The sequence below is a fragment of the Engystomops pustulosus genome, chromosome 2, assembly GCF_040894005.1.
Source record: "Engystomops pustulosus chromosome 2, aEngPut4.maternal, whole genome shotgun sequence".
Lineage (NCBI taxonomy): Eukaryota > Metazoa > Chordata > Amphibia > Anura > Leptodactylidae > Engystomops > Engystomops pustulosus.
Window position 1 is genome coordinate 100,455,170 of NC_092412.1, and position 23,620 is coordinate 100,478,789.

A 23,620-nucleotide genomic window follows, 5' to 3' on the forward strand; every position below is an offset into this window, starting at 1 on the left:
ATAACTAACATTATTATTATTGAACTAATAGATCTAAACAACATATCTCTGTCACTACATAGTGCGGGGAGGGCTGTTATATTTTCGACTCATTGGACCTTAGCCAATCTGCTATTTTTGGACTATTCCTAGAAGTGACGATAAATATTTTGGATCTTATATATTGACTTTGTGAATGTAAATCCTTTAAAGATTTATGAAGGTATACCTTTGATTTTTTTCCAGGCTCTAATTCATCTTTATTGCTCCTCAATCGCTTATAAAAAAATCTGACATCCTCCGATAAGGAGCGTATTTGCTGTATTTTAACCTTCTGTGAGAAGGAACTCATAATATTCAAACTCTGATGAACTAATTTCCCCTGCAAAATGAAAAAAAAAAAATTAGTTGACACACAGTTACTTGAAGTAAACTGAACTAGTCCAGAGGGTGAATTCCAAGTAAATCTTACCGGAAAGGAAGGGGGAAGCGTAATGTACTTCGGGGAGCAGGTCAATGAGCCTACAGCAATCACAGCCTTTACAGGGACTGTTAAGATCTGTGAAGACAAGAGATAGCAGTGCCATATAAATACAATCCCTCTACTATATACTTAATATTTGGGGCATTCTATGTATATTTCACAAACTGTCAAGTCAAAAGCTATTCTGTAAAAACAAGGCTAGAATTTGAGACACCACAGACTCCATCAAACAGTGCTAGATTCATTCTACTTCAAGTACCAGTGATTCAATATAACCTCAAAATATCATATGAGTGATATCTGGTCCATAAGCAATTCATCACACCATTTATTAAAAAATATGTCTCATTTTATTAATAATTACAATCTAAAAACAACAATCTGACAATATGACTTTAAAGTACAATGCAAATTGAATTGTTTCTGGGAGTTCCACAAATGCATCCCCATATCACAATCGCAATCAGCAAGCAGATGTTTTATACCAGAATGTATTGCCATGTAAAGCTATTGGAGATCCACTAAGTACCAGTGATGCCTGGAAGACTCTACTTCTCTGGCTAGTATTCTAGGAGATATTGTTATGCCATACCTCATAATCTGTGGTTATCTGGATTCCTCCATCATAGAATCCTTCAAGTTCTTTTGCGGTCAGTGACACACGAAACATTGCATAAAACCCTGAAGTTAATATAACCTATAAACAAACAAGAATACACTGAAAAGTTTTCACATGTGATAAAACCAATAATTTTTTTTATTATAGTTGATTAAAAAGAGAAGATTTCAATTGTGAAAGGGGAATAAATGGGAGAAGATTACTTACTGAAGTGCGGTCAGATGCAGTAGAATTTTCTATCCCTGGAAGGTTGGCTATAATGCTGCTTCTGTTTCCCCTTTCTGTGGCTAGAAGTTCTATAGAAAGACTGTCTCCAATAACATGCCAGCTTTTGATGGCCAACTTTAAAGAAAACCAACATTTAGTAGTAGCAATGGCATTTGTAAGGAAAATGTGTAAATGTGTATTGTACAGCAGCTATTCAGGCTTACTGCAGGCTCAGATACAATTCCCAAACTAAAATATTTTGATATTCAGGAAATACCTTCCATTTCTCTCAAACAGCTCTAGTTTATGAGAATCATTTCCATCAAGAAATAAGAAGAATGGAAAAACTGTACTGTGGGCCATATGACGGCCAACTACTGTTGGAGCATGCAGCATGAATGTCCAAGAACATCACAGAAACAAGGTTTCAGCGACTTGATAGAACATCTCTAATCTATAGCCACAACATGACCCCAATTTCCAAAATTTCTTTAGCACAATATTGAGTGATGACTAATCTGAGCAGAATTTACTGCGTAAGGCAGCAATGCCATTTCTCCAAAAGTAGAGCCGAATTGAACATAATTGAAACTGTTCCAACTTTTAAAGGCACCAAAATGAGTGTTCCCAAGTGTTATCAGTAATACACAGATTAGGTGTATATCCATGTTGGTGTATACTGCAAGTAATAGGGCCAGAAAAATGGAAAATAGGGATGGCCATGTTTAATGAGAGACCCGACACACTGACTGAAGGGCCACTTCCTCCTTTTCTCCAAGGGGAATGCACCCTGACAGTAATAGGGTTATAGCCTGGTTTCTTTTATGTTGTACAGAAGTTTGTAATTTTTGATGCTGAACACTGTCAATGGCTTGTGTGTTCTACTAGAGCAAATGCAACTTTTGGTGACTTACCTCTATAGGGTTGTTATTTATTAGAGCTAGTAAAAGACTGCTAGATTCCGTTGCACTTAGGATACCAAATTCTAGAAAGCGATCTTCTGGTTTTGGAGGTAAAACAAAGTACTACAAAGAAAATAAAGGAAGAAAAAGTTATCAAACAATCAACAGCAGCAGAAGTGTTTTCATGGCAGAATCATGCATCAATATAGGTTACGTATGTGTGTGTATATATATATATACACACACACACACATATACACACATATACACACACATACACATATATTACTTCTTGATTCATATGCTTTACAAGATGTTCCATGGTATCCCAAATGTTGGCAATTGCAGAGCACATCGTTTGATTCTCTCCAGCACTCACATAGAGAGTATGTGAGTGTCAGAGGGAGCAGAGTGCTGTAATGGAGCAGTGGGAAGGATGCTTGTCCTGTCACTCCACTGATTAGTGAAAATGTTATATATTTAGGTTTGCTCTTAAGTTGGATTTGTATGGAAGTCGGAACTGTATATTTTATAATTCTAACCCCAGTAAAAAAATTTTGGTCTCTGTGACAAATGGATTTTAAAAATGTTGGATTGTCATCAGAGCCAGAATTTATTATAAAGCTTCATTGCAGACAGCTTTTATAACTCCTACAGCTGATTATTATGAATATACATACACACATACACATACATATATATATAGGATCTCCATCCCATCAATGTTGGCAAACTAATGAAATCCATTCAATACTTAGTTAACCCAAATAGGGTCAAAAATACACAACATTCTAATAATGGGTTCCGTCAATAGTGTGTCAAAACGTTTGAACAAAGCATCACTCTTGATGCTTTCTTGGTGGATAAGACCTTCTTCTTCTTTATTCATAATACTTGGTTCAATTGCACCAAAAACAATGTGAAACTACAATTGTCACTGTGGCAAAAAAAATTTTTGTCTGGATCTACAATTATAAAATATGCAGTTTCTACTTGAATACAAACTCAACTTAAGAACAAACCTATAGAATTTTCTACGTAACATGGGGACTCCCGGTATATATGAACAAACTTCTAGTACATTTAAGATACTTACATCTAAAAAGCCTGTGTACGCTCGAATAGGCAAGTGGAATTTTGATGCATTGGTGATGAGTAATATATTGCTGTCTATGTGAACAGAGGATGTAGATGGTGTGAATATTAATGAAAATATATATCTGGATTCTCCTGGAGAAATTAATACATTTGAACTGAAATTTTGGATCTGCAGTAAAGATAAAAAAAAAAAAGAAAGTAAGTTAGTTACTGGCTGTGTACACATGTAGGGGCAATAATTTTTATTATTGCATTGTTTCTACTTTGGGATGAAACATTTTTTGCTGATTTGCATTAAAGATTGTGCAAAGTTTTCCCCTCTGCTGAAGCTTCATCTCACACCAACTACAGGGTTATTTTTAGGCATTGTGCTGACAATTCAAAAGACTCAGTTTGCATCTGTAATGTTTTACTAAGTGCTTAGAACCATTTAAAGAGATTTATAGTCAGCCATATGAGAATGCAGCATGCTGGGATGTCAGTCTGCTACTTTGATGCCACAACCAAGTGTAAGAAAAGCATCTACAGGAAAGCGACTGAGTAAAATATATAAAGAATACCTACAAGGTAGGTGATGTGTCTTATTGAGAGTTCCATTACTGGGATCCCAATTATCACAAAAAAAGGAGACTTGAATTCATCTTTTTGAACAGGTTACAAATGTGTACTGTCGCTTCAATAAATCGTACAGTACTGACAGAGAGCCAACATAATTGGAGGGGTTCTTCCCTGATCAGACAAGTGTCAGCTAACTTATCGTGTTTGCGGCACAAACCCTTTAGAGATAAAAGCTTACTTTAAACATAGTCTTTGCATCTTCAGGTAACAAGACATCATGGATAAGTACAGCAAAGTTAAAGGTGTTTGTCAAGAAGATAGATCTCTCCACGGGATCTGATGGACTGTCCCGTATGTGAAATAATGTGGCTGCATGATCAAATCCCAAGTACCTATGTAAAACGTAATTACAAGGAAGTTCATACAAATTAATTAACATTTCAAAATAACCTAAAACATGCCAAACAACTGGAACTGAAGAGTTTAAAGGGAAATCTGACTGAAAGGGGTTTTCTAGGCACAAACTTCTAATGACCAATTGAAATTATGGGTCATTAGTAGTTAATCTGCAGGTGTTTGACCGGTACCCACATCAATCACCTCCATGTAGTGTTGCTGGTGCACTACTTTAGGGATGGAGCAGTGATCAGACCACTCTGTCCGTAGATCAAGGGAAGTCCCCATTCACTAAGAGAGCTGCACTTGAAGTTCTTCCATGCTACCAATACACTGTGGCATTCTTTCCTGCTTTAACCCTAGGGAACTGGCACAAGACGACCACTGTGCTGAGGTGACCATCAGGTGTGTCAGGTGTTGCACCCCCACAAATAAACAATTTATGTCACAGGATATGTAGTTAGTGGTTATGTGTCCAGTAAATCCTGGGTTCTGTAAGTATACAATATATCCTATAACACATTTGTGAAATGTGAAAAATCCTTTGACTGCTTACTTACCCATCCAACACTTCAGCTTGGTATGGAATTTCTAGTTTTGAATAACTCTTCTCTTTTGCTTTGACTGTTATTTTACCAGAGAACTGTGACGGCTTCTTAGCCTTTGATGCTGTTTGAAAGACAGAACATAAACTTCAGAAAGCTACACAAGACATTTAAAATATTTAAATGGGAGCTGTCCAAGGATATTTCTTTCAAACCTTCCAAAATGTTATAAAATTCCTATGTCCCCGAGTTAATCCCTACATCCTAGCCTACAGTTTTCACATGCTAAGGCCACAGGCACACAAATGTGTTTAAATACTGGCAGCAAAGATGCGCCGCACCGTGCCTTATAGAAGGCTACAGAGCCATGAGCTAGCCACAGGCCTCTGCACATGGTCCTGTGTACAAGTCTTAACTCATACAAGTACATAATGGCAGCTAGTTTCTGACCCCACTAGGGTGGACACGTAACCCTGACAGCCAAGTGAATGCAGTAGTCAACAATCAATGTTGGGATATCAATCACTGGAGGTCAGTTAATAGAGACTTACAGTAAATCAGGAATTATTAAAACAGAAATGTTACTTTATTATTTACAATGCTAAAAATACTTTTAAATAAAAAAAGCTTTAGGTGTTTTAATATGATGAATAAGCAGTTGTTTTTAATGGCTCCATACAAACAATTAAAGATGAGCAGCAACATGTAGGTTTTTGGCTGGGATAGGATTCCCCACCGCAAAGTAATAATGCTGCTGTGGATTAAAGAGCACCTGTTACTAAATTTGTCCTTATGCTGCAATGTTTACTGTCGCATGCCATGTAATTTCACCATCTTGTGCCTTTATTATTAAAGGGAACCTGTCATTAGCAATAGAACTTATAAACCAGTTCCAGAATATTGTAAGGCATTGAAGAATAAAGAATAACTTTCTAGTTATTGTTTCTTTCATGTCCCAGTGTGGTGACATCATCCAGAAAATCATTTTTGAATTGAGCTGTAAATTGGTTGTGTAAAGTCAAGGAGGAGGAGAGTTAAATACTGAAGTAAAGGTGGGGAACATCGAATGTCTCCTCTGTGATTGACATCATGCATTGGACTTCAGAAGACCTGGTTAGTGATGTCTCTTGACGCAGGACCATCAATTACAGTGAAGAAAGCTTGACTTCAGTGTTAAAATTTCCACCTCCTTGAATTTATTCAACTTAAATCTCACTTCAAAAGATGTGAGATTGAGATTTTCTCAAAGGTTCCACCACATTAGGTCATGAGAGAAACATGATCTGGAAGGTGATCAGTTGCTTGACAACATACTAGTAGTAGTTTATTAGGTCAATTTCTGCTGACAGGTTCCCTTTAAAGGAAATCTACCATCAAAATCAAGCATGCTAAACCTGGGACACAAAGGCCTCTTGAACACAAAAGGGAATTTTCCTATGGCCGCAAAATATGGCTGTATTGGCCACTTTTGCAGCCAATAAGTGAACAGTATTTTGCCCATGTCTCCACCTTGTGTTCCCAAAAACAGGCCGCATGCCACTTGCATGCAGTTTTTTGCATATTTGTGTCAGCAGTACTTTTCACAGCAAAATAGATTTCTATTGGAGTGCAGAGCTGCAAACATTGCCAAGAATAGGACCTGCTCAGAGTTTTTTTTTTTCCCCTGTAGGGGCCCTAGACTGAGGAACCCTCAGCTGTGTGTAGAAATACCGCCCTTAGAAATACAAGGTGTCCCACTTCACACTGTACAGAGGACTCAAATCCTTGCATTGTATAAAAGTAGTATGCAAGGACTTACTGCCTGCCGGCCAGACGGCTGCTATATTTTTGTTTATTGCAAGGGCTTCCGTCCTCTTCACAGGGTGCAGTCTGTGGGTCAGCCGACATACAGCTGTTTACTAGATACTAGATCTCATTGAATGAGATATTCTAGATGAAATTCTTTATTTGTTACATAGTGGAATGTGTTGAGAGACAAAAACAAATACAAGGGAGGCCGATACTCTTTAAAAAAAAAAAAAAAAAAGGCAAGGTATGAAGACTACAAGCACTCAAAATAAAGTATAATGTGTTTTTTCAGTTTGCAGATAGACAGATAGAATTCTTACCATCAAAACTTATACTTGCAACTTTGGTGTATTTGCTCTCAGACGCTTTCAGTGTAATGGGTTTGAAGTGCACAGTTATTGCATCATTCTGTGGTGTTGATCGTACGCTCTGAGCAAATTACAAACAAGTATTACAACTTGGAGAGATAAAACTAAATGAACAAGACATTGCACGTGAAACATTTTATTAGTATGCAGAACTTCAAGAGTCTATTCTGGAGTATAAAATATGACTATAGGTTCCCATTTCCGCTACACGGTAAATGATTATATTTTTTACTATGCCAGGACTAGACTGCGATACAAAGGCCAAGCAGAGGACAAAATCAACCACATCCGGAAGTTATGGTCAATTGATGGTCTCCATCGCCAACCTTGTGCAGTCTGCAGACAAAAGCTGGAGCGGGTGCATGCTGAAGTCATGTCATCAAAGATGCACCTCTGTGTACATAGACAATGGTGAACGGAGCAGAAAAGAGAGGCAAGCATTTTTCTAAAAGTGTAAAAATACTCATCTTAACATTTGAGTATTTTTAACAGAGGAGGAGCATAACATTTTCAGGAACACAAATTAAACCTGGCCATAATTAAAGAGGACCTGTCACCCTGAGAAACGGCACTAGGAGCTGCTTACGGAAACCTATCATGCTATACTATTGTGCTGTAAATGTTAAAGCCCCATCCTGCCAATAGCACTGCATGCACAGTGGCACACAGTGCCATGTAGACGGCCAGGGTTCCTCACTGCTGAAGATAGCAGTGGCTCTAGCATGATCTTCTACCAGGGCTGCGGTTTTTGCAGCAATCAGCTGTAGCTAGCCGCCAGGACAGAGAGAGCAGAGAAAACTCTTAGGTGGATTAAATCGCCTGAGAATTTTAATGAGGAGTCAAAGTGCCTGTACAAGCGTCTATGACACTTGTACAGGTGTTATGCTTGCCTCCAGAGGTCACACTAACTGCTTTCTTGTTTTTACAGCCCACTCATGCCACTAGTAAAAACAACCCATTTAATGTATTGCGGCTCTATTTTTTAGCAGTGTACACACAGATATAACTGTGTCCATCACTATTAAGGACAACTCCTTTATTTCATATCATGTAAAAAGCAGAGATTTAAGTGTAGCACATCTCCCCACCCGGTTACACTTGTTTTATATTGCTGATATTTACCTGGGTTAACATAACTAAATAATGTGAAATGAAATAGGAGCGCATCTGCACATGAGAATACATGTGACTGCATATTTTAGGGTAGGCAGTAAAATTGCCCCAGGCTTGTTTTGAGAGAGAAAACAACAAGAACTAATTTCTGTTGGTAACGTTTGGCTGTAACAATAATACAAGTAACAATAACTGGAAAGCTATAATGCTCTCACATGTTCTTTTTGCAGATCAATGTGGCAGTAGAGAAAAGGTCTCAATGAATGGCAGCTTTCAAAATGTAATTTACCTCAATTTCAGAACTAAAACTAATAATTATAAACAAATCCAGCCATTGTTAGGAAATCTGACAAGACAAGATAAAGCCTCATTCACACGGACCATTGTGTAGACGTATATATCTGGCCACAAACTATATACGTACCCACAGACATTTATGGTGCCTGGGTTCGGTACAGTGAGAACCGTGTGTGCTCATGGTACCGTGCAGTTGTAAAAAAGATAGACCGGGCTCTATCTTTGGCTGTAAGAACAGCTGTGCGCCATTATTTCCTACAGAGAGGGGAGGGGTGAGCAGCAGCACCACTCTCAGTCACGCTGACGTGTGCTGCCCAGGGTTACGGCTGGGCGAGTACAAGTCAGTGTGAATGTACCCTTAAGCTTATATTCCAAAGCTTTAGGTATTCAAAATGTGAGAACTTTTTGAAGGCCTTAGTGCTGAAAGGGCTAACCAGGGATTATTCTGCAAATAGGTTATATATAACAATCACAATATTAAGTTATGAATCTAAACAGACGTGACTCTTCACATTAAAACTTCAGTAGGGCCTTTCAATAAAAGGTGCACTTAAATAAGGAACGCTGGAAACAAAAACGATTGCATGGAGGGTATGCCTGAGATATTCAGCTCCTTCTATATGTTGGGATTTGTTACTAATTTTGGGGGCAGCCAATTATGCAGGTTCTTTGAAGAATCACAGTGACATAGTTAATGAATATAAGGCACGTGGAATGTGATCCAACAAAATCTTATAACATCGACACTGTCCCAATTAAATTTCAAGGTTTGACATGTGAAGAAAAGAATATGTGTTTATTATACCTGCACAATGTATTCTTACCCGAGCCCATGCTTCTATTCAGAAAGAAAAATGGCGAATTCACAACCCTGTCTGATTATATATGAAGTATTGCAACACTGTCTAGTCTAATTTTTAGTCTGATGCAGAATCACAGTTTAAAACGTTATAGTCTAATTTTTCACTTCCAAATTGTAGGCTTAGATTAAACCGGTAAATGGACAGGAGCTTTTTTTTGGTGTAGGGGTAAAAAGAATAATTGTTAACGCCTTACTTCGTAATTTTACAAATTTTTGGTCCTATCATCCAATCATAGTCAGTGTAAGATTCCAGAGTGTGGGTGGGGACTAGCTGAGACTCATTATGACTCCTCTGTGCCAGGAGATGCTGTGTGTTTAGATTATCAAGGTACAGGATTTATCTACACTTTCATTTTGCTTCTGAACATTCTACTAGTATCTGACATATAGAAAAAGAGATTAGACAGATCAGAGTAATGAGATGGGTTATAAGACACAAGGAAACACGCTGCTATCTCATCTATAACATACACAGTCTCTGCACATTGCTGCCTGCTGGCAGGAAGTGCCTGTGTCTGAGCTGGTCTTGTAATGCAGGGGGTTGGTACAGGAGGCAGACAGCACTGCAGCCGTGCAGATATAAGAAGCTATTCATGAGAAGAATCTGACCATAGAAGATTTATGGTAAGGATCCAGGGGAAACCAAAATTGTAAAGACCAGGACTGATAAAGACGGGTTGGAATTAGATCTGTGAAATGCTGTCTTTTTGTTAATAACAATGAATTAGAGACTGTGTTATTTTGTTACCCTGGGTATATTTAAGAATCTTGTCTTCTTGGGAATGCCCCTTCAAAACACCAACCTTTCAAAACGAGACCACCCTTTCTATTAAGGCAGGGCCTGTATGCCTCTCAGCTCTGACTCGTAGTAGGTCCAGGATCTCAATCTATTATGGCACAACATGCTTTTTTTGTAATCTAGTTTATCACACTAAGACCATCTGCATTAAATACTGACTATAAAGTAATAAAACATAATTAAAGCTCTTTTATTATCACAATTGACCTTCCCACAGTTGTAACCTCAGTCCATACACCCCCCCTTTCTCATAAATGAAGGAGTGTTACAATAAAATTAGCTGTTATCTTGACTGAGCAGTAAAGCAAGCAAACAGAAAAAAAGACATAAGCTAATAGTCCATAGACAAAACACATGATTGTAACAGAAGATGAGTAGCCACTATTACATTATTAGACTAAATAAACTAAACTCACAAATGTACAATTCTTGTCTAGGAACTCAGTTTGGGGGAGAATGGGGGATGGCAGAGAGATATCCCAGCTCTACAGGATTCTCATTACGAAGAATTAGTTCATAACTGGCTAATTACAGTCATCAGTGCCTGTGACCGCTTAATCAAAGTTAAGTGGCTCCATAGGTCCATTGGAGTTTATTCCCAGCCCCAGTCCCAAAAAGATGTAGGACATTTGTCAATGACAGATATTTCTGCCTGTAAACTATGCTTAGGGTGGGATGTCATTTGAAGCTTTGAAGGCAGTTTATTGGTAATTTAACTGGAAATTTAATGAAAAAAGACTTTCTTCACATGAGATGCCCTTTAGGCTTTGGCTTACAAGATGTAAGCACAGCCTGCACCCCAGCCTTCATGTATGCTCGAGTCACAAAAACAAGAAGACAACAACATGAGAGAAGCTGCTACTTACAGTTATTGGAACATCTTTAGTTCCTGAATTTAGTAAATGAAGATTAAGAACTTTGGGGACATCTAGAAAACAAAATAGAGAAAACGAAAAAAGTCACATGTTATAAAAGAACAATCTTCCAAAACTATAAATATACCAATAGAGAATAGAAATACAGTAGTAAAGAAAATAACACACAGTGAAAATAGATAATTATATGGATTACATGGGATTAGAAAAAAGAAAAAGAAATGAAGAATTTGATAAATCATTCTTACCTTGTGTTCGTAATGTGCCAAAATCTAGCATTTCTATTGAAGAATATATGCCAGGAGCTGAAAAGAAAACAAAGACACATCCATAAGCCTCCTAAACAGAAACACAGTGATTTATTAGATGTTATTTAGAGATGCAACAAAAGCAACCTGTTGTGACTTCCACCTCCACAGGAAGGATAATAAACTCTGCGTTGTCAGATGCATTGGTTTTAATTCTAATGAAGGCAGTGTGATTGTCAGCCTCTCGAGAGGAGAAGCTTGCTCGCATTACACCCTTTGTTTCATATGGTGGTATTTCCTAAAATCAAAATAAGGAAATAATTAGTATCCTCACCACAATACGTTCTGATGTTCTGAATTGTAAAGAATGACTGGACCATTTTACAAGACCTTATACTTCTTGTGTCACCCCCGTACCTTCAGACTAAGCTTTTGCGAGCAGAAACCCTCACCCCTATTGTTCCATATGACTATGTTTTACTTTTACCATCTTATTTGTATTGTCCCATATGATTTGTAAAGTACTACAGAACATTATAGCACTATATAAAGAAAGATTATTATTAATTGCTATATTGCCATAAATTCTCCATCATACATTTGTTTGGCCAAGATCCACTGTGATAAGACAGAAACTCACATGCAACTATCTCTAAGTAGGCTTTTCCAGGACATACTGGATAATAAAGATTCTCACCCATAATTTCTTTGTGCCTCCTTGCTGGCCTGTTGGAAGCTCTAAGTGCAGATCACCCCCACTTGAATACATTTCTACTACCTATAAAATTAAAAAGAAAAATCATTACAACTTTAAAACAACATAAGCCATCGTAAAGGCCCCCTTTTGCCAAAAAAGAAAACTATTGGCATTCCAATATTACATTGTTGGGGGCTGATAGGATGAAAAAGGGAACTTCCTTCCTCAAAGCACTTAGATGAAGTCTGCACGGTCCGCAGGATCTAATGGGTTAAGCAGGCCGGATCAGATCTTCCTTCGATCTAGGGGCCTGCCTTTCACACTACAGCCAAGCAACTTCTCTTCCCAATAAGGGATGCCGTGCAATATTAACCCCTTAAGGACGCAGCCTGTTTGCAGGTTAAGGCTCGCAACTTTTTTTTGAAATTTGACCTGCGTCTCTTTATATGGTTATAACTTTTGAACACTGTTACTTATCAAAGCGATTCTGATATTGTTTTTTCCCCACATGTTGTACTTCATTTTAGTGGTAAATTTTGGCTGATACGTTTTGCGTTTATTTACAAAAAAAAGAAAAAAAATGATGAATTTTTAGAAAAATTTGCCATTTTCGAAATTCAAAACCACCGCGTTTTCAGGCAGATAGATTTAACACCTAAATAACTTGCAGAATAACATTTCCCATTTGTCTACTTTACATTTTCATAATTTTTGAACTGTTTGGATAATTTATTTTGACGTCACGCGGCCTACAAATCGAATAGCGATTTTCCGTATTTTCGGAATTGACTATTTTGGGGATAAATACTGTTTGAAATCAAATTTTACATATTTAGCAACAAAACCGCCTATATAACCAACCCATTTTCAAATCTACACCCCTCAAACTATCAGAAACAGCATTTACAAAGATTGTTAACCCCTTGAGATCTTCATAGTAATTGAATCAAAATGGCGGTGAAATTTAGAATGGTCAAATTTTGTCGGTTATACGTTCATCTAGCCCTAAAATTTACACATTTCCAAAAGATAAAAAGAGAAAACTCACCATAAAATTTGTTCTACAATTTCTCCTGAGTGCAGCGACCCCCCACATGTGGACATTACTTGTGTTATGGGGGCACAGCAAGGCGCAGAAGGGAAGGAGCACCCTGCAGCTGCCAGGATTTTAGTTTTCTGGTTGCCCCCTTTTGAAGGCTATAACATTTTCGCTTTTCCGTTATTTGGGCCATGTGACAGCATTTTTTTTGCGGGACGAGATGCTTTTTCCAGTGTTACCATTTTGGGGTTGGTATCACCTATTGTTGAAAATTTTGGACTTTTTTTTGAGGTCATGAGTAGAAAAGCATCAATTCTGTACTGGATTTTTTACTTTTTTTTTTTTTTGTGTTCACCGTATAGCCTAATAATCCTGTTATCTTTATTCTATGGGTCGATACGATTACGGGGATACCAGACATGAATATTTTTTCTTATGTTTTACTAAATTTGCCAAATAAAACCCTAATGTGGGGAAAAATCTATCATTTTTGCATCGCCGGCTTCCAAGTGGCATAACATTGTTACGTTTTTGGCTACAGAGCTGGTTGATGGCTTGTTTTTTGCGGGACATGTTGTTCTTTGCAACAATATCATTCTGGAGTACATATGTTTTGTTGATCACTTTTTATTGCATTTTTAGTGGGATATAATAGGTAAAAATCATAATTTTTGGCGGGTTTTTAACGTTTTTTTTTTACGGCGTTCATCATATGGGTTCAATAGTTATTTAGTTTTATTCTACGGATTGTTACGGACGCGGTGATACTATATATGTGGGGTTTGTGTTATGATTTAGACTTTTTTGAGTGTTATATGTCTCTTTATATGTTTTGGGGCTTATGGGCATTTTTAGTGATTTCTAAAGTAATTTTTTATTGAAAAACATTTTTTTTTACATTTTTTTACATGATCCACCATGGGATATGAACAAGCAATCATCTGATTGCTTGTTCTTGATAATACTCTGCAATACTAATGTATTGCAGGGTATTATCAGTGCCAGCCTATGCAGATGCATAGGCTGACACTTTGCCTTTAAGATGACGTCACAGACGCCATCTTAAAGGTAAACCCTCCAGGCTTCTCTGGGGTCCCGATCGGACCCCAGAGGTGCCAAAACAGCAATCGGCCCCCCCGAAAACGGTGCGGGGGGGCCGATTGTGATGTAAAGACCCCCAGAAGGCATGTTAAATGCCGCGGTCGCGTTGACCGCGGCATTTAACGGGTTAAACACCCGCGATCGGAGCCCACTCCGACCGCGGGTGTTAGCCGGGGATGTCAACGGTAGATTACCGTTGAAATCCCGCGGCTAACGATGCCGGTTCGGCTGCTATACAGCGCTGAACCGGCATCGTCTCTGCGCAGTAGCTGTACTGCGCTGAGCGCTATTCGCGGGACTCAGCGCAGTACAGCTACGGCGCAGAGCGCTAAGGGGTTAAGACAAGAACACAGTAAAAACATGTAGGGGGAGGAGGGCACTAAGGGGTTACTACTGGTAACAGTGAATATTGAGATAAACGTTTGACATTGCTGGTGGTCTTAACCCTTTCACGACCCGTGACGTAATAGCACGTCACGGGTCGGCCGCGGGTGCATGGAGAGGGCTCACGCGCTGAGCCCTCTCCATAGCCGGTAAGTCTTTGCTGCATATTGCAGCAAAGGCTTACCGGTAACACCCGCGATCGGTGCTAGCACCGATCGCGGGTGTTTTCACCTCGATCGCCGCCGGCAATGCTGCCGGCGGCTTCAAAAGCATGGCGGCGCGTGGGCGCCGCCATCTTTTCGAGGATCGCCGCTCCCCGTGACGTCATCGGGGAGCGGCGATCCGTCGCCATGGTAACCTCGGGTCTCGCGAAGACCCGAGGCTACTTCTGGTTAACCCATGCATTACAATGTGCTATCAGCACATTGTAATGTATGAGGAGTAAAATCCCCATATACTGCCATACTGTAGTATGGCAGTATATGGTAGGATCGATCAGACAACCTAGGGTTAAAGTACCCTAGGGAGTCTGAAAAGTACTAAAAATAAAAAAAAGTTAAAAAAAAAAAAATTATAATAAAAAACCCTAAAAACTCAAATCACCCCCCTTTCCCTAGAACTGATATAAATATAAATAAACAGTAAAAATCATAAACACATTAGGTATCGCCGCGTCCGAAAATGCCCGATCTATCAAAATATGATAACGGTTTTTCACTGTGTTTAATCCCGTAACGGAAAATCGCGCCCAAATTCGAAAATGGCACTTTTTTTGTCATTTAAAAAAATTAAAAAATTCTATAAAAAGTGATCACAAGGTCGTACAGTCCTAAAATTGATAACATTGTAAACGTCATCAAAATCCGCAAAAAACGACACCACCCACAGCTCAGTACACCAAAGTATAAAAAAGTTATTAGCGCCAGAAGATGGCAAAATCCCAAAAAAAAATTTTGTACAGGAGGTTTTAATTTTTTTAAATGTATGAAAACATTATAAAACCTATACAAATTTGGTATCCCCGTAATCGTACCGACCCAAAGAATAAAGTAGACATGTCATTTGGGGCGCACAGTGAAATCCGTAAGATCCAAGACCACAAGAAGGCGGCACAAATGCGTTTTTTACCAATTTCACTGCATTTGGAATTTTTTTCCCGCTTCCTAGTACACGGCATGGAATATTCAATACCATCTCTATGAAGTGCAATTTGTTACGCAGAAAATAAGCCGTCACACAGCTCTGTACATGGAAAAATAAAAAAGTTATGGATTTTTGATCATGGGGAGTAAAAAATGAAAATGAAAAAACAAAAAAGGGCCAGGTCCTGAAAGGGTTAAAGGACATCAACCAAAAGGATGGAAGACTATGTTCAAGTGAGCCTATGGAGCCTGGAGCCCCTCAGGCTCATTTGCATACAGCCCTTCATCCTGATGGTAGATGCCCTTTAAGTCATCTTACACATGTGGGGTGTTTGCCTGTGTCTCATAAGAAGGAATAAAGCGTCTGAGTAGACCTCTGCACATGTGGGTGCAATATATATCATACAAAATATAAGTAACATGTTTACCTACCTGTAAAGGTTCACTGTGGGGGTTGTGAATATTAATTAGTGGTGAAAAACTGCTATTTACAGGAACTCGTGCCCCAATGAATGGGCGCAATCGATAAGGGTTGGGGATACCAACTCCAAAAACCTGCAAATACAGCAAATATTTTATGGTAAACAGAAACACCATCTCTCTATAAAAATGTAATTGGTGAATTGATCCTACACTAAATGCAATGCTGGAAGGACCACATATTACAATACAATACTGCAAGTTCTGTGAGTTACAAGGAAAACAAAAGAAATCACAACATTTCTGGCATCAACAATTAAATGAAAGTGGGAATCGTCCAAGTTAGGTCTTATTTGTGCAATTCTTTTATAATGTTAAAGACCATTTGAAAAAAGGTGAGAAAAATATGGACTCTGGAAAAATATCTCAGGAAAGAAGATTTAGGCTTAATGCAAACCTGTCACCAGGAAGGTCATTGTTGGATAGGGCTACAATAACCTCAGCAATAATGATTTAAAAAATGCCTTTGTCAGCATTCTGAATCATTCCAGTAGATTATAATAGTTTGTTACACATTACTTGCGTCCCTCCCAGCAATGTGTGGTGAGGGGCGTTTGCAGAAGTCTATGTCTAGGAGACATCAAGCCGGGAATACTGCAGAGAATCCTTTGAATTGATATGTGGGGTTGGGGAATCTTTTGTATAGATGTGTCAGGTTAGCGGCAGAGTAGGGACCACATCATCAGGGAAATATTATCTGTCCATATATGGTGTTTTGTACATCTCCCATGGCTTCCCCTGGCACAGGTTCTCTTTATTATGTCATGTTATTCAATTAAATAGTTTTTTGCCCAAGCAGAATTTGAACTCACAACATCTACTCTCTACCTACCATAGAGATACAGCACATCTTTCCACTATGGGCTTACTGGTTGTCAATGGGCTTCCATTGAGTTGCACTGTGACACAAGCCCAATGTACTGGTATTTAGAGATGGATATTCTTCGAGATCTCTCTACATATTACTACATTATCATTTTTTTAAAATTTACAGTATATACTCCAGTATGAGCCAAGGCCACAAATTTTACAACAAAAAACTGTTGTTTTTTACTTGGGTTACCAATGTGTAAGGGAGTGTACAACAAAATATAATATAATATATATATATATATATCTTTGTGAAGCTCAAGGCAATTTTCTGCAAAAATTATTTGGTGCACCCTATAGATTTAAAATTCCTGGCATATTTTGTTAAATATACACAAGTGAGGTATGTATGGCCTCCTTGTATCTTACTATTTAACCCCTTAACGCGGAAGCCACTTTTCACCTTCCTGACACGGCCCATTTTTTCAAATCTGCCCTGTGTCACTATAAGTGGTTATAACTTCGGAACGCTTTAACACATCCAAGTGATTTTAAAACGGTTTTCTCGTGACACTCTGTGCTTCAGGTTAGTTGAAAAATTTTGGTGGTATGCGTTGCGTTTATTTATGAGAAAATCAGATATTTGGTGAAAATTTGGAAAAATTCTTGATTTTCAAACTACAAAATGTTCTAATTTTTCCACACATTGTCATAACCGCAAAAATACTTAATAACTAACATTCATGGAATGTCTAATTTATGTAGACATGGTTTTTTATGGTTATTCTTATTTTTGTAAGCGGTTATGGGGCTGTGAACGTTAGGTGCGATTTTTCACATTTTCATAAAAAACGCAAAATCCTGCTATTGAGGGACCTGCTCAGGTTTCAGGTCACTTTGAGAGGCCTAAATAAAAGTAAAAACCCATAAATTACCCCATTATAGAAACTACACCCTTTAATTGTTTTACAGGGGTTAAAACAAAATCAGATGCAATTTTGAAAGTAAAATTTTTTTGGCTAAATTAATGTGTTTTTCAAAAAAAGTACAAATTTTTAGTGGATAAAATACCAAAACGCTCCACAAAATTTAATACCCAATCCCTCCCGCATATAACAATACCCCATATGTGGTGGTAACCCGCTGTATGGGCACACGCCAGGGCATTGAGGGGGGAGCTGCGCCATTCAGAGCTGATTATGCCTTGTCACTTTTTATTGGCTATACAATCTTTATTTTTTTGGCTATTTGGACATATAAGGGCTTATTTTGTGCGACATGAGATGCACTTTACAAATACTTCATTTTAGTGGGTCATTAGCTTATTGATGAGATTTTATTAACTCTTGAATGTATGGAGGAAAAGAAAATTGTCAATTTTGTTTTCCTTTCTTTTTGTATTTTTTGGGGGTCGTACACCGTACACTAAAAATACTATATTATCTTTATTACAGATCACTACGATTACGGTGATACCTCATTTATATAGGTTTTCATTTATTTTTACAATTTTACTGGATAAAAACTAATATAGAGGAAATCTCAATTGTTTTTGCATCACCATCTTTTCGGAGATATGGTGATATATATAGCCGACACCCGCAGCTTCTGGAGCCGGGGCCAGAAGTTTGACGCAATAGTACTGCATTTTGCGGGAATGCACCTCCGCCATGCAGTACTATTACGTCAAATGTCGGGAAGGGGTTAAGCAGTTAAGTATTCTGAATTTATACGCATTATAGCAGAAATTTTTAATTTTCATGTAGTTTTTGCATTTCATCACAGTTTACTGCGAAGTTGCATGAAGGTGGGTTATTTTGTATGGAAGGCTGTGCTTTCTGGAAAAAAATGATTTTAACAGAATAGGAGCTTTTACTTTGTACATATATTTTTAAACACATTTGTGGATTACAACCAATTATGGCATGGTTTTTGGGAGTGTAAATTCTTGTTGATGTTGTGGATTGTGACACATTGTACTTCAAATTAGTTTAAAAATTTGGATGATATCTTTTGTGTTTAGTTAGGAAAAAAACTAAATTTGAAAATAAAGAATTTTTCCCAAAATTCTAAATTCTCTACTTTTGATGCAGATAGTCATAGCACCCAAATTGATTCATAATTTACATTTCCTAAATGTCTGCTTTAAGTTGCCATAGTTTTTTAAGATTCCACATATTTTACTAGAATGCTATGAGGCTCAGAATTTGGGTGCCATTGTTCGCATTTTTAGGAAAGACCCCAAAACCCGTATTTAGATGGACCTGCTCAACTTTTAATTGGCTGTGAGAGGCCTAATAGCTCAACTTGTACAATAACCCCATTACGAAAACTACACCCCTCAATGTATGAAAAGGCACTTTAAAAAAGCCTACAAATTGTAATATTTTTTTTACAATACATTCATTTTGGGTGGAAATTTGCAATGGATTAAATGAAAAAAGGCTCCACAAACTTTGATAAAGAATTTTTCCAGAGTACACCGATACCCCAATACGTGGTGGTCACCTGCTGTATGGGCGCATGGACGCGCATAGAAGGGAAGGAGGCGCCATCCAGAGCAGATCTGCAATGTTACATTTTACAGGCTTTGATTTTTTTTCTTTTTTTAATGCGGACCTATAGGGGCTTTTTTTTTGCCACATGGGATGCACTTTTCTGGTACATAATTTTGGGGCATCTATAGCCAATTGGTGAGATTTTATTAACTCTGTTGGTGGAGGAAATGAAAATCATCAATTTTTAGGAAGATTTTTGTGTTTTTTATTTGGCCGTTTACCTTAACATAAAAATAGCATATTTTTATTCCACGGGTCGCATGGAAAAAATACCATGCGACAGGACATTCGCATGTAATAATACCAAATATGTGGGGTTCTTTTGTGTTTTTTATACTTTATTAAGTGTTTTTATAGGAAAGTAACATTTTAGGGGCTTATATTTTTATTTATTTAGGTTTTATTTATTCGAATGTTTAGTGTTTTTAAATTTTTTTCTTCAAACTTGAACCAGAGATGTTCTGATCGCTGGTTCAAGTCCTATACACTGCTCTACAATACTTATTCATTGTAGAGGAGTGTAAACTGTCTGAGCATGCAGATGCATGCGCAGACAGTTTACAGTCAGACCCAAAAGGGGTCTGAAAGCTCAGGATATCGTTCAGCCCTGGGGCATTTTGCAGACCTCGGGGCTGTCCAGAAGTGGATTGGATACCTCAGTAAACGGCCAGGGGATCCGAACCATAGGGGGAAGAGCCTTACATGTCACGGTCATTCTTGAGCGCAGGCCGTGGTCATTCTTGACCGTAGCCTACTCTGATCGCGGGTGTTAGAGCGCTGTGTCAGCTGTAATACACAGCTGACAGCCGGTGCCAGAAGCGGGACATTATAGAACATCACCGTGCGGGAAGCATCTTCCCGCAGGGACGTACTATAACGCCCTGGTGCAAGTAGGGGTTAAATCTGCTGACTTTAATGAATTATATTTACATAAACCTCCACTGATGTGACATATCTAAAAATATCAGATTTTGTGAATTTTTGTCTGTTAAGACAAATGCAATTGCCATGTTGTCCGCTTTCAAAAGATATATAGTTTTAGGGGTGCCTTTACATTTTAATTTGTTTCATTTTGCAGGTTATGCCGGTCTTAAATTTTCCAGCTGAAATGTTTGGGTTATTTTAGTTTTATTGATTCTGAAATGATTTATTCATGTGAGGCATTTATGAACTTTACACATGTTCATCTATGACATTTTGGAGGGATGAATCAAATGATTTTAAAATTTACAGTTTGAATACCAACTGCATGAAGGTGCCTCTAGGTCTGTAAACTTCTTATAGCAATTTTGAAAATAGGACAAGTGTCTGCTTTCTGAAAATATAGGATGCGTTTGGTTTTTGTATAATTCTTTTTGCTATAACTTTGATTTTATTTGTACATATCAAAAATGTAAAAATTGCTCTGGCCAGTGCTTGATCCTACTGGTAGATTTCCCTTAAAGCGAACCTGTCCCCAGGAATGTAATTTTTAGCTGGTGATGGGTTTCATTAACCTATACTATGCCAATTTTAAAAGGCCTTTGTCAGCATTCTGAATCATTTTAGTAGTACAATCTTATTTTACGTTGCCTGACTGGCTGGCAGGAGAGTGTGGGGACTCTCCGCATGCATTCTTCCTGTACTCCACACCATCCCCCTCCTAGCACAACACACAGGCTTGCTGCTGTCTCCTCCTCAGGGACTCACCACATGCTGTTAGGAGGGAGGCAGGTAATGTGAAATAAATTGTTATAAACTAATAACATGATTCAGAACGCTGACAAAGCAGATTTTAAATGAGCACAGCATAGGCTTTTGGAAGCTTCCACCAACGAAAAATGACATTCTTGGTGACAGGTTTGCCTTAAAGGAAATCTGCCACCAGGATCAAGGATTGTAAACCAAACACCCATACATGCTGGTGTGTGCCCCCTCTAGCTCTGCTTTTAGCTTATTATGCCCTTTTTCTATGGACCGAGAGCGCCTGAGGCTTACCTTAATAAATTTTAAAGCCTATGTAGGTAAAAACAAAGGCATAAGGAGCTAGAAGAGCAGATCCTGTCAGAGGGGGCACACACCAGCATGTAAGTGTGTTTGGCTTACAATCCTTCACTCTAGTGAAAGATATACAGGATTGGGAACTTTGATAAATCTGGCAGCCTTACTTTACACAAACTACTTTTAAAAAAGCTTTTGTAAATCTACCCAAGTGTTTGACAGTAAAGTGGCAGTCATGAGGGACAATTATAGGGTTTCTTCCTTTCCCCGTGGTTTGGGCAGCAGGAACAGGGTGACAGGTTCTCTGCAATCTAATATCTTTGACCAGTTTGTAGTCAGCTCTCACTTTGTAACAATACAAGAATGTCAGTAATTTATAATGGATGGTATTAGCAAACAAAAAAAATAAATAAAATCTAACATTTAGGGCAGTTCCAGAATTCTATGAAATTATATTTAAGGAAATGTGATATCTTACCTGATAGGTAAATACCCCATGATTTGAGGTGTTAATAAATAAAGTATTTTCTACGTTTCCCACTACTCTTGCGAGAAACACTACATCAAACGATGTGTTCCCACCTGGGAGAATTTTCTGAAATAATAAAAAAACATTAAAATTATATACTGTATTAAAATAATAGGCTGCATAACAAATAATGAAAATTCCAATGTCTCACAAGGTCACTGACCAATCTTCCACATGACATTCATAACAAAGACAATTAATATTACGGTATGTTTTGCCCTCCAGTGCCAGATGTGTCCTTTCAATGGAGGGCTAGGCCATGTTCCAGGTGTCTTCCGTAACTGTCCTTGTATGGACAACTAAATCACTAGGGACCTCTCATAGCATACGCTCAATGGAGGCTGGATGTGGATGCCATACAGCTGCAACCATTCCCCATAGGCTATTACTACCTCTGCTGTAGGAAGCAGGATGATATAGTACAGTCTGCTGCATTTTTCCATCCAGTGTTTCCTTCTGAACACACGTATGCTAAGCAGGGTAAAAGAAGCTTCCATCTGTCGATCTATGTCAATGGACACAATCATCTTATATGCTGGGGAGCTTTCCTGGCGTATACGCTGAACATATCCAGAAATTGTGATGTGAATGTAGCCCAACATGTGCATGATAAACCCATAAATTAACACATCAAATCAGTAGTAAGTAGTTTAGAAAAAACAGAAAAAAAAAACAAATGGGTGCAGGTGGTATTTATTTTTATTGAGTGCAGTAATTGTTTTCAGGATGCAATTGATATATAAAACCTCTGGCAGGACTCTAGAATATTTGAAACCGTAGTAAAAACCTTGCTGTCCTAGTAATTGAGCAATAAAATAAAAGATGGATTTTGGACTGAAGGTCACAAATTGTTCCATTGCTATTTATAGAATATCACAGTTTCAATGTTCAGACAGGACTTTTAAAATACAGGTGGCAAACCTTCAATTAAATAATTTTATGTATACAGGTTATCCATCTACTATAAACATTTTTTTTTTTTTAATTGCCACCTAAAAGCTCAACACTAAGCCTTTGTTATGATACTTGGACAACAATTTTAAAGAAATTCTGTGAGTAAACATGGATTGATCTTCCCTACCTGGGTCATTGTGAAGGGATTTTTTTGCAAATTGCCCTTTCATGTCAGTCAGGTAAAACTTTTCCTGCCAATTTTCTACATTTTCCCGGTCTTCAGGAAAGATAATCTTATTCAATTAGTGAGAAGCTAATAGGACATAGCGATATATGCAGAAAATAGAGAAGGACTGGCACCCTCGAGAAAATCCAAAAGAATTGTCAAGTTGACATCTTTATTTAAGTACGACATATGAAACAAACAGGAGGAGAAAAAATGGGGTCAACGTGTTTTGACATGCAGCATCTTACTCATGAACCTGGTTGACTTACCCATCAGATTTACAAACTGTGTTGTAGACCACTTCTCTTCTGTCCACACAACATGCTCCTCAGCAAAGGAGAGTCTAACCTTTTGATTCTTTCTGCTAATAAGAGGTTTGGACACTACAGAATAGGCTTTAAGTCCAAATGCTTACAGTGGGTATGGAAAGTATTCAGACCCTTTGAAATTTTTCACTCCGTTTCATTGCAGCCAAATGGTAAGATCGAAAAAATAATTTTATTTTCCCCATTAATATATACTCTGCATCCCATCTTAACAGAAAAAACTAGATATAAAGATATGTTTGCTAATTTATTAAAGAGGAAAAACTGAAATATAACATGGTCATAGATCAGATCCTTTGCTGTGATGCTCATATTA

At 38.0% G+C, this 23,620-nt stretch overlaps 1 protein-coding gene across 3 annotated transcripts in view; it reads right to left on the reverse strand.

Moving 5' to 3' along the window:
• The window catches only part of TMEM131 (transmembrane protein 131), a 116,967-nt gene that overhangs the window by 25,867 nt on the left and 67,480 nt on the right, over nucleotides 1-23,620 (reverse strand). For all 3 annotated transcript variants that reach the window (XM_072135707.1, XM_072135706.1, XM_072135705.1), the window contains exons 6-20: nucleotides 21,808-21,924; nucleotides 15,930-16,056; nucleotides 11,836-11,912; nucleotides 11,286-11,436; nucleotides 11,139-11,195; nucleotides 10,882-10,943; nucleotides 6,897-7,005; nucleotides 4,804-4,912; nucleotides 4,086-4,239; nucleotides 3,288-3,458; nucleotides 2,204-2,314; nucleotides 1,290-1,424; nucleotides 1,056-1,160; nucleotides 452-538; nucleotides 209-361 (exon numbers count right to left, since the gene is read on the reverse strand). In XM_072135707.1, coding sequence (XP_071991808.1) covers nucleotides 209-361; nucleotides 452-538; nucleotides 1,056-1,160; nucleotides 1,290-1,424; nucleotides 2,204-2,314; nucleotides 3,288-3,458; nucleotides 4,086-4,239; nucleotides 4,804-4,912; nucleotides 6,897-7,005; nucleotides 10,882-10,943; nucleotides 11,139-11,195; nucleotides 11,286-11,436; nucleotides 11,836-11,912; nucleotides 15,930-16,056; nucleotides 21,808-21,924 — 1,725 coding nt within the window. The remainder of the gene's footprint in view (nucleotides 1-208; nucleotides 362-451; nucleotides 539-1,055; nucleotides 1,161-1,289; nucleotides 1,425-2,203; nucleotides 2,315-3,287; nucleotides 3,459-4,085; nucleotides 4,240-4,803; nucleotides 4,913-6,896; nucleotides 7,006-10,881; nucleotides 10,944-11,138; nucleotides 11,196-11,285; nucleotides 11,437-11,835; nucleotides 11,913-15,929; nucleotides 16,057-21,807; nucleotides 21,925-23,620) is intronic.